The sequence below is a fragment of the Sinocyclocheilus grahami genome, unplaced genomic scaffold (genome assembly GCF_001515645.1).
Source record: "Sinocyclocheilus grahami isolate Dianchi unplaced genomic scaffold, SAMN03320097.WGS_v1.1 scaffold110.1, whole genome shotgun sequence".
Classification (NCBI taxonomy): domain Eukaryota; kingdom Metazoa; phylum Chordata; class Actinopteri; order Cypriniformes; family Cyprinidae; genus Sinocyclocheilus; species Sinocyclocheilus grahami.
In genome coordinates, this window is record NW_015505289.1 from 1,416,227 (window position 1) to 1,428,050 (window position 11,824).

The following is an 11,824-nucleotide window of genomic DNA, read 5'->3' on the forward strand; positions in this document are numbered from 1 at the left end:
GTGCTTTCTTTGAGGTAAACAAGCTGGTGACATCATCACGGCAGACGGCGTTTCTTACCTGGCTGGGTGAAGGATTGGTTACCCCCCACACTGTGGTTACCACAGAGAGGGAGCCGGCAGGCTGATTTGGGCCTTGTTGCCAGGGGACAGGATCATATGGGTAAGAGGCGTCACTGCGGGGCGAGAGAAACACACGGACACCGGGGTTATTAGTGCATCTGAGTGCTTCCTGTATAAAACGCTCTTAATTCACTTCTCACTAATCCGCCTCGCATTATCCACAGCCAGATCCATATTATATTCCATCTATGCCTTTTGTCCTGGTATGATATCAGCATATGGTGTAAAGTGTGAGTGTGAGTGTGTGTGAGAGAGAGAGAGAGAGAGAGAGAGAGAGAGGATCTTTCTGTGACTTCAGACGTGCCACAGCCACATGCTCTGGAGGTACTCGGCACAATGTTTCCATGGCGACTCCAGTCACTTAGAGACAGGAAAGAGTAACGATGCCAAGGGAAAGGGGGGGGGGGTGAGAGAGTAAGTGTGTGTGTGTGTGAGTGTATGTGTGAGTGTCTACTGTTTTCTGTGTAACTGGATCAAACCAGATCGCTCTCAATAATCGCTCGCCATCTTTCCATAATTAGCTAAACTACATCACACGCTGATCAGAACAGGGAAACATGGACCTTAGTTAGAGTCAATGCCATATTTAATTTGACTTGAATAACAACGAGGCTGTGAGGGATGAATGTTCAATCAGTTGTACTGTTATGTACATCGTTCCTCTGGAAAGCATGTACAAATTTTAGACCTGAATTAAAGCTGTGCAATCTACTGAATGGATTACTAAGGTCTCGGATTCATGTCATTATATATGGTGGTTAGTTTACCCTCCATAAAAGGGCTAAAGGTGCACATGTACGGCTCCAGCAGAACAACATTAGGAAGACTATCAGGTAACCCATCAAAACTTGCACCTAAATCTGCATTTTAGGGTCTTAATGGATAGGACTGTGCCCAATAAGCCAACTTAAAACAAAAAGGATGGGAACAGAGCCCAAAACAACAATATTAGATAACGCTGAGTTAGCAGGTAACTTGTTTTACGACCTGTGACAATGCATGGTCAAACGACATTCTTAACACTCGCTGGTGCAAGTGACATGAGTGAAAAATATTTAGGAAAAATACAAATGGTGGGGGGAAAAAAACTGTCATGCATCTTCAAAACAACTTAAATAATTTATCATCAGAAGTTCAGCCAAGAAGCCAAATGCATCTTTTTTTATTGACGTCGTAAATCCTAAACCAAAGCAAAACAGATACTACCATTCAAAAGTTTTGGGGTCAGTTTTTGTTTTTGAAAGAAATTTATACTTTTAATTCAACAAGGATACATTAAATTGATCAAAAGTGACAGTTAAGACATTTTCATGACAATTTCATAATTTTTTTAAAGATTTATTTTTTTATAAAATGCTGGTCTTTCAAACGGTCTATTCATCAAAGAATCCTTAAAAAATTAGTCACAGTTTCTACTAAAAACATTGACAATCGTATTGTTCCTTGAGCAGCAAATCAGCATATTATTATATTATATATTATAATGATTTCTGAAAGATCATGTGACACTGAAGTAATGGTGCTGAAAATTCAGCTTTGATCACAGGAATAAATTACAATTTTAAATATATTACAATATAAAAAAATAGTAAAATAATAGAATAGTAAATAGTTAAATATTTCACAACAATACCATGTTTACTGCGTTTTTGATCAAATAAATGCAGCCTTCATGGGCAAAAGAGACTTTCAAAATCATTTAAAAAAATCGTATAGACTCCAAACTGTAGATAAAGGGAAAAAAATGCATCAGTACTGAGTAGTACCGAGCACATTAATAACATTTCCTATAGTCTAATTAACAAAAAGGTGAGTTCACTAAATGAGCTCTACATTGTCTTGCTTTTGTCACAGTTCAACAGTGATTCAGTTGCAATACTGTGATGTTTTAATGGACAAAAACTTAAAATACAGTTTAATGGCCAGTAAATTATCTCGAGTCACTACTTATTGGCAGGAGTGCCAAAAGCCTTGGACACCGAATGGGAGCATTCCAGGTAAAACTTATCCAAGCAGCAACAGCTCGAAAGTATCAAGAAAATGAAACCCGCGAGGGTTTATCGAGTGATAACTGGCTCTGAACAGCTTCTCGCCCAAACTGACCCAAGACACCTCAACCCCACTGCCACATGGAAGACTCTTCTCTCTAAAGCCCTTGAAGAAGGCCGAGATCCCCTTCTTGACACATTTCCACCTCGACCTGCAGCAAAGTATCTGCTGGCCTGCAGCCCACAGGATATTGAGGTTCCAACAAAGGCTCAAAGCGAGACTCTCATTGAGGCTGGTCATTGCATTGCCGGGGCAAATAAACAAACTGAACTATTGGTGGCTTAGAGGCATTCCATAGGAGGCAGAGGTTTCTCTTAAAGTTCTTCTGCAGGAAAACCACCAGATACCCCTGCTCTCTGAAACAGGAAACTGTGGTTTCAAAGCTAAATCCTGCAGCAGCCAATCAGCAGCTGAGAGACAAAAAAAACAATCAAAATAAAAAAAAACAACACTCGTGCAGATTGAAAGCTCAGTAAATAAGAGGAGAAGGTGTGGGCACGTGGATTGAGTTTGGGGGCCCAATGCATGCGCCACTGCAAGTGATTTATCTTCAGTGAACTGCGGTGAGAGCGAAACGCCAACTTCCACTTTTTCTTCATATTCAGACTGTTTGTTTCATTATCGCCTCTGAAGCAACATAATTCCCTCTCAAATATCAGTAAAACTCATGAAAATGTGCCAAGTACACCTACATACGGGAGCCTGCAGTACATCATTTACTAAATATTTAAAGCACCAAATTAGTATGAAAGCTCTACCTGAAAGTACCAAGAGCACATGAAGCAGTTGGGTTCTAGATTTCTCTTTGCTGGGTTGGAGAATTAACCACTCTTAAAGGGTCAGTTTGCTCAAACATTGCTACATATATTATAATATGTGTAACAAATTATATATATATGAAATAAATTAATGAATATATATTTTATAATAATTATGTAATAGATAATCATATATATTCATATAATATTATGTAATGTGTAATATATTACATAATATTAATATAATATTATGTAATATATAATTTTAATAAATGTGCATTTAAACAAATTGACTAAACATATATATATATTAAACTATTAACTATACATATATATATATATATAACATCATCTTTGACATTTTCCTTAACTTCCTTTTGTGTTCCACAGAAGATAGTCAGTCATATGTTTGAAATGACATGAGTAAATGACATTTGTCAATTTTAAGTGTCCCTTCAAAAATAAATTTTCCAAACAGAACTAAATTAAAGTTCCAAAGAACTTTTGAACCTTGGGTTCTTTAGAAAACCATCCATATACTGGTATTTAACTTAAAGAACCTACAGTGTACTATCAATAACTTGTTTTCCTCTCCAAATAACCATAAAGCACTCTTTAGGACCCTTAAACAGATAAAGAAGGCTCACAAAAGGAAAAAAAAAACACAAGTAAACTGCACACCAAGGCTAATCTCATCCAGATAAGGCTGCAAAACAATAAAAACACATTGCTTCCCTCAAGCTATTACCAAATAGTAGTTCAAATGTGCAAAATCAACAATCAAAACATCAGCGCTAGGTTTCAGACTGTTGAGTGCAGCTCTGAGGGAAGCAGTGTGAGGGGGGTTTGAGAGTTCAGAATGTCGTTAGAGAGGAAACAGTGGGCACGAGTCACATTTTGACTTGCAGCTGCGCCAAGCTGACGCACAGGAGCCACTGACCTGTGTGGCGTTGGAGGCAGGGCAGGTTTCATGGAGTTGATGGGGTTCATCGGAGGAACCTAGGGGTCTATGGGACACCCCGAATCTCCTCAACCTAGCAGGCAGTCTGCGAAAGAAAAAGAAAGAAAGAAAGACACGTTAGACTGACAGCACTCAATCAAAACAAAGGCTCCGTTCTGCTTTGACTCACTGAGGCAGACACGTAACGTCGCTGTATTGGCTTTAACCAATTTAATTTGGAAGGCTCTCAGATGGCTGCAGTTTTGCCCAGAGGCACGAGGGGTTAATCAACAACTGACTGCGCCAGCACATCTTTCTCCACGCTTTGATAGAGTGGGTTTTGCAATCGTTTCCTCGAGTTGGAACCTTTCAACCAATCACAGTTTAAAAAGCAGCCAGTGCCGCACACAAAGGAGCGAGATTTGACAGCATGTGGCATCTCTTGGGCTGCTGCACCGCAGTCCAGAGAATCTCGAGACTGCAGCGCCCGAGACAAAAGCCGGTGCAAAGCTCGAGCTTTAAAACAGAGCGACGGGTTGCAACCGTGGATGACCCGGGCACTACGTGTTACTGCAGGATCCTCGCGCTCTCTGTGGAGACAGGAGAAACCGGGGAAGGAGGGAGGGAGTGAGGGAGAGGGCTATTTATAGCATGATTTGATTTCAAAAAGAAAAGAGAGATGTGGAAACACGGAGGTTCTCATGGCCACCGCTTTGAGATATCCGAGCCCTCTGCGAAGATAACGCCTTCAACCCCGCTCAATTATTTAAGCCATCAAGCAGCTTGTTCTGACCAAAGAGGGTGCTTCTTTGTGTGAGCGTTTAGATTGTACAATGTTAATAATGACAACAAGACCCCCCGCCCCACCCCACTGCCTCTCCGTCTGTCTCCACTCTTGGGGGTGAAGCTTGATTAGCACACATGCTAATTTGCCACCAACATCAGTGGCTGTCAGCCCACCTAACTCTCTCTCCACCCCCTGAACATCCCTCTATGCTTCCATTTTCTTCTCCTTCCTTACAGATTTAGGTCAGACACCCCACAGCTTGAAAAGAAAGGTGGATGAATGCCGCTGCGTTGAGGGGGGCAGCAGGAAGAGTCACTCAGAGGAGTGACGGAGTTGATCAGAGAGAGGTTCACCTACAGGGATAATGAGAGGATCGAGCAGAGGATGAGAAAGGGAGGTGGGCGGCAGCGACAAAATGAGATCCTCCATTGTCGTGTTTTGATAACCACTTGACTGAAGCAGGCTTAGCAATATTTACATGCTCGCATAGTCGTTTTCATGAACAATTACACCAACTCTGTCCGTGTAAAGAGCCGTTTATTAAACCTGTGTCTGATTTCAGCCTCTTTGCAATGCTATACTGAAGGATTTGTCTATTTATGCTTTGTGCATGTTTGTAAAACTAGGAATGCATAATATATAGGTGATCAAGACCAAAAAAAAAAAAAAAAAACATCCACCACTACCAACAAAATTCACCTTAAAATATCCAGAGTATATGGAGTAATCGGTTGTATATTTCTCAAGATAAGAAAAGAAAAGATCTAAAATCTTGTGGTTCAATGTTTTACTTGCCCTGCCAATTATTTTCACTGGCCCTGCCACAGAAAAAAAAATTGGTTATCTTTGTTTTTAAAGGAAAAAAGCCAAACAGCGTCATGCCAGACAAAAGAAAAGCTTTTGCAGTGCGTAGATACAAATGATGAATCCAAAATCAAACAACAGATCCGCACACGAAAAATAGGCCAAAAAAGCTCAAAAGATATTTAATATCCAATTTTATTATCATTGTTTTTGACCCATGTTATCGTGTATTCTAATAAATAAGCTTATATGACACAAACATTTTAGATACCAGTTCAATTTTACAATTCTCCATTCCAATTTCAATAGCACAGCAAAAACTAGCCTAACAAATATAAAGTTCAAACATTATTAAAGACAAGTGAACAGTCAGTAAATAAGAACAAATGAACAAATTACAAGCAATACCACAAATTAATAAATAGAACAATGATACAAATGAAAGATGCTTTAAATTTGTAGGTGTTCAAGTACAGAAATTGAACATTTAAATGTAAAATAACATAAAATAATAAATAATCATTTAGAAATGTATTAATTTAATAAATTATAAAAAAATCATATATACATAAATTAATCAAAATAATATAATAAATAATAAAATAATATATTGAAAACAATAAATGATATATTTTTATATATAATTATACAAATATAATTAAATATAATCTGTAAAAATAAAATAAATAAAAATATTTTCATAAAAAGGCCACAGCATGAGCTGCAGCGAGTGGAAAAAGTACCTAAAAGTACCCAAATTGTCCAAAGCATGGGAACGAAAATAAATTTAGAAAATATTCATGCGAAATTACATTTTAATCTTAAAAACTTGCTGAAAATGTCTTTCTGAATGCAATTAATATAAAATAAATACATCATCATATTAATCTATTACTTTAATATATATATATATATATATATATATATATTTATTTATTTATCTTAACAATTGTCTAATAGGTCTGCGCTTGTGAGGAACACACACACACACACACACACACATAGTTAAAGACCCCATGATGTGGCTTGAAGACCGTTTGCTTTCCTGTGTTGACATATTTCCTATTGCAACACAGTTTTACGTCACAGTCATTCAACTTGCTGTTACAATGTAACATTCTGATTCTAGAGAGCATCTGATTGGACGACAATTTATACACGCCCCTGAGTGCAAGATGAGTCACCAAAATGTTTAATCCATTTCCCGAGTAGAGAAACAGGAATTAAGTCACAAAAATTTATTTTCAGACATGAGGTCTTTCAAAACATACCTGCTAGGGCTGTGCAATATTGAAGAAAAATGCCATACTTTGTTAAATAATGCGATATTCGATATGCGATACAATATTGACTTAAGTCTGTAAAATCAATTAAAATGATAAGCTATTTTAAAATATTTAAAAATTAAAATGATAAGGCCAATATACGTTTCATTTTCTTTCTTGGAAAAGAAAGCATCACTACAACTTCTAAAAGTGACCAGCAGTGTCACAAAGCGTTACATTTAGCGTTACATAAAAAGTAGTCACAAATCAGAAAATGTAATTTTAACATCAATGTGAACAAACAAACAAAAAAATGAATGCCACTTATTTTATATCAATGTAACTTTGCTTCGCTTTTACTTAAAGTACACTTTAAGTACTTCTTCATATACTACAGCAAAAACTATAGCCTAAGAAAGTTCAAACATGATTAAAAGCAAACGAACAGTCAATAAAAAAAGAACGAATACACAAATTACAAGCATAGATAAAATAAACAGTAGTATTCAGGTACAGAATTTTAATAATTAAGTGTAAAATAACACTGCATAGTGTTCACCTTATGAATTAAATTTAGATTGATCTTTGTTAAAGCCGTGTTTTGTTGTTTGATTAACATTAGTGACATATTCAGCAGACTGACTGCACGGATCCAGTACAATGATACACATCCGATTTCTTTCTCAGCTGTTTACATTCATTTAAAACATAACTGACTTTGTGTACGAGAATGATTGTCGAGACGGGTACTATTGACATAATTCTGTGTGTATGTGTCTGTTCAAACATAAGGAGGAGATGCGAAAGATGAATCAACTCGGTGTTGGCGCGCTGTCGGAAACGCATCTCTGTGTGCGCGTGCTTTGCACGTGTGCGGCGGCAGTGCGCACAGAAAACTGAAGTGATCACATGCCTTCCGAGATGCGGCTTCAGGTGTGAGTCAGACAGCAAGGCGAGACGGCAAAAAGTTATTTTCTGCAACTTATTGCACTTGATAACTCTTTTTAACATCAAGCAATTCTCTGCTATATGCATCGACCTAAAACTTTGACCTTTTGCAACGTTTTGATTTAAGTAGCCTATTATTCAAATGATTCAGATATCGCATGCCACTGCGATATGCATATCGCAATATTTACAGTTGCGATATTCCGATAATTTCAATATGTCGTGCAGCCCTAATACCCGCACACCAAAGTAATCATCCCAACACACGTGGCAAGCGTAACCCACGAGCCAAGGTGTGCTCATACTGTCAGCAAAGGACACATACACTCTCCTGAAGCACTAGGTCTTATTTTGTGCTCTGAAATAACGCGGTTCTTTGCTTATTGCTTTCCCTTCACTGTGTGATGGATAACAGCACAAACAGTTCTTGTCCTGGAATGAACAGAACATACTGTTCTTTACTGCTGGGCTCCATCTAACCCCCTCCCCTCTTTTCCTCTAGTTCCACCCCTGGCCTGCAGTGACCCGTTCCTGCTGGGCTTCCCTCCCTTTCTCCAATTCCTCCAACACGTGGACCATCATTTTTTTCTCATGCTATTTCCCTCACTTTTAACTTTCTCTACCCAAAGTCAAACACTCTGAGTCTCTTCCTCCACCCATCCGACAGGACCGTTCGGTCTGGGACAGCAGGGCAAGACGGCACCACAGGGGTGTGACCATTAAGTGCATGAAATGCCTCTGCTTTTTCTGCCAAACAGCACACAAAAGCTTGCAGGCCTTTGATTTCTGATAGGCCCAAGAAATGCCTGTGTGTCAGCGCTCTTGAAATGAAGTGCAGATTCAGCTCTCTGCAGGGACTGCGCTTTCAGAGGACAGAACCTGAAACACAGCACAGGTTAGGGGAGTATTCTAGGAACGATCCAGACTGGGATAAAAAGGAGTATTGTTCTGCACCTGAATTCACCTTTTTGAAGCTACAATGTGTTTTTTGCATCACTAGCAGCAACAAATGGAACAACAACTCTGGCTCAAAGGTGTGAGTCTGCAGCAGGACTACCTGTTTATCCAAACAATGGAAGGCAAGTAGAGGTTTTGGGGAAATTATTTACACAATCCTTGTTGGTGCTGCTAGTGCCACAGAGTGTCAAGTGTTATTAGTATTGGTAATTAAATATTATTGGTATTCTGTATTATTGATAATAAAAATAAATAAATAAAAACAAATCATAAAACTAACTAAAATGCAAAAATGGCCACAAATGAAATTTAGTTTTATTACTAGTTTTTATTATATAATTTTTGTATTTTAGTTTTGGATAAATAGTAACAATAAAAATAACATTAATAAAATGTTAATGTTAAATAAATATACAACAATGATTTAATAAATAACAAATTACTAAAAATAATAATTATTATTATTATTATTATTTTGTTATTTATTTAATAATTGTTGTATTTTTTCATATTTATTATTTACTTTAAATAAACAAATTAATAAAAAAAATAAAAATAGTTAATACATTAACTTTGGCAGACCTAAAATTCTAAAACTAAAGTATACAATTCTGGAAAACATACCAAAACATTAAAAAAACTAAAATAAAAGTATCAATTCCAGTTAAAAACAATGAAAACAAAAACTGAAAAATAATATATCAATTAAATTACATATATATAATGAAATTTAAAAAAAATTAAAATGACTAAATAAAAAGATCCTACCTGAACTAACTCACTGCATTTTCTAAATGTCCCCCAATCTAAGTTAGCTCAAATCAGTGTAATAAAGAATACATTTTTTTTTTAAAAGACAAAGAATTTGAAAAGCACAGCTGAAGAAACAACTTCAACAAAACAGTCTATTTCCACATTTTTTCAACAACATTGCTTGAGAGTAGGGCTGCACGATAAATATCGCACGATATTTAATGCGCATCTCGTCAGTAAAGCCAGTTCTGTAATCAGCGGTAAATCTCTACACGTGCGTGGAATATTTATCGTGCAGCCCTACTTGAGAGCCAGCAACTTCAAACGAAGAACAATCCCAGTGCATCATTACGAACAGTGGTCGCTCAAGACTAGCTGGGAAACCTCCTGTCCAAAAATCCACAATTCGTCTGCCTGCCAAATGGGGGAGCGCCTTGGGTCACACAGTTAGGCCTACCCTCCCCCACGTAGCTGAAGCCAGAGCCGAGAATCTGCTGCCAAACAGAGAGAGAAAGAGGCTGGGGGCTGGGGAAGGGGATGGAGGATTAGGAACCACAGGAAGGCTGGGCCTGATAACGCATTCCTCCACACATGTGCATACAAACACACACACACACTTGCTGCTCTCTGGCTAAAAGCGTCTCAACACCAGCAACGGAGCTGCAGCAAAGAATGCAGGGTTGAAACAGTAAGCAAGAACAGAGTACAATAAAGATCATTGTGCATATAAAAAGACACGCATCTCACAGAGAGCAAGAAAATTGAGGGAAAAATGGGACGCCGCAATACATATACGCCCCACAGACAGTGCTGAGCTGTGAAGAACACTGATCATATCTCTTACCTGAGAGATCAGGAAACAAACTGCCCAGCGATTTACTCAAATCTGAAAGAACATAAGGTGTCTGACAGTGCGGCGCAATAATTGCATCAACGCATGAATATTTGAGGGTGCCAATTCTGTATTACTGCAGCAAAAAGCATGTAAAAACACGCCACTGACTGAGCCGTTAAGTGTTGTGACTTGTCAGCTTAAGTTGGAGTGCTGGGTCAGTTAAGTAGATAAATTGATGATGCATTTAATGTGTCACCCTCAAACATCCACCACCTATCCACAAAAATGTAATGTGCATAACAGTGATGAAAATGCAAATTTGATTATTTGCAGAGAGCTAAAAAAGCGAATGTTCCCAGTTAAACTCATACCTACCTCATTCCCTACTAATCTCGCTTCGCCTTTAGGCCTCGGGAGATTGTATGACGCAAGTTCGGCATGCAGCAAAGACTCTGACATGAAAAAATATGCAAACGTAACTTAAATCCCAGTGTAGGTAGATAGATATAGATGAGTTGTTTTCGGGAGAGGGAAGCTCAGTTTAGCTGCGAGGTGGCAGCAACCACACTGCTGTTTGTGTGTGTAGCGCATGACACCTTGTAGGTCAGCTTTGTTTGTTCAGTGTCCAGGCCCGTGTTTGGTGCTGTTTGAATTTCTCAAACAAACACACAGGACTTGAAGAGTGTGTGAGTGTGTACAATCTGGTCCGCCACCTCCCTTTGAATAAATTCATTAGCAGCAAACAGAAAGTGAAGAACAACCGGTTTTTGCACATTGCCTTGTCCTGGTATACACCTATGAGAGCAAAGCCAGATGCAAGAGATTCGGAAGGTGTGTGAAGACTCAGCAGCATGTCAGCATCCAATTATTCTGAATCAGTTCCAGTACTTTAAGGATTTGTTTTAAAGTCAAAGACAGCTGATTTTCAGCCCAATAAAATGAGTATATTATTATACAAATATATTATAATTTCTTTTTAAAATGGATTAACAAAGAAAATAAAATGGAATAAATGAAGTTTAAAAATGTTGGTCCATATAAAGAAAGTCAATGGGGTCCAATGCATTTACTCACCCTCGAGTTATTTCAAACTTTTATGACTTTCTTTTGTGGAACACAAAAAAATAACCTATTTTGAAGAATGCTGAACTTTTTGTCCAAACAATGAAAGTCAATGGGGACTAAAACATTATTATCTTCTATTGTATAAAAAAAAAAAAGGAAAAAGAAAAAAAAGATACTGAGACATTTGTTAAAATATTGTTCCATAGAAGAAAGAAACTCATACAGGTTTGGAATGACATGAGGTTGAGCATATGGTGACTGAATTTTTTTATTTTTGGTAGACTATGCCTTTAAAAGCAAACTTGAACTCCAAACGATACTACTATGACATCGCCAGCATGGAACGTGATGAGCATCCATGTTTCATAACACATCTGTGAGCGGTTTGAATGAATGTTTGTTTGTGTCTGGAGGAGCAGCAGGGCATCAGGCCAGAGCAAGTTCGTAGAGGTGGAATGAAACAGGCAGTGACTATCTTAACTTAATTAGTGGGTCTCTCCAGGTCACCATCACTTAAGAGTCCAAAGTTGGGGGGGGGGGGGG

At 38.0% G+C, this 11,824-nt stretch overlaps 1 protein-coding gene across 3 annotated transcripts in view; it reads right to left on the minus strand.

Moving 5' to 3' along the window:
• The window catches only part of LOC107588944 (zinc finger MIZ domain-containing protein 2-like), a 56,809-nt gene that overhangs the window by 16,423 nt on the left and 28,562 nt on the right, over window positions 1-11,824 (minus strand). For all 3 annotated transcript variants that reach the window (XM_016277208.1, XM_016277207.1, XM_016277206.1), the window contains exons 2-3: window positions 3,868-3,973; window positions 59-173 (exon numbers count right to left, since the gene is read on the minus strand). In XM_016277208.1, coding sequence (XP_016132694.1) covers window positions 59-173; window positions 3,868-3,917 — 165 coding nt within the window. In that variant the 5' untranslated portion in view covers window positions 3,918-3,973. The remainder of the gene's footprint in view (window positions 1-58; window positions 174-3,867; window positions 3,974-11,824) is intronic.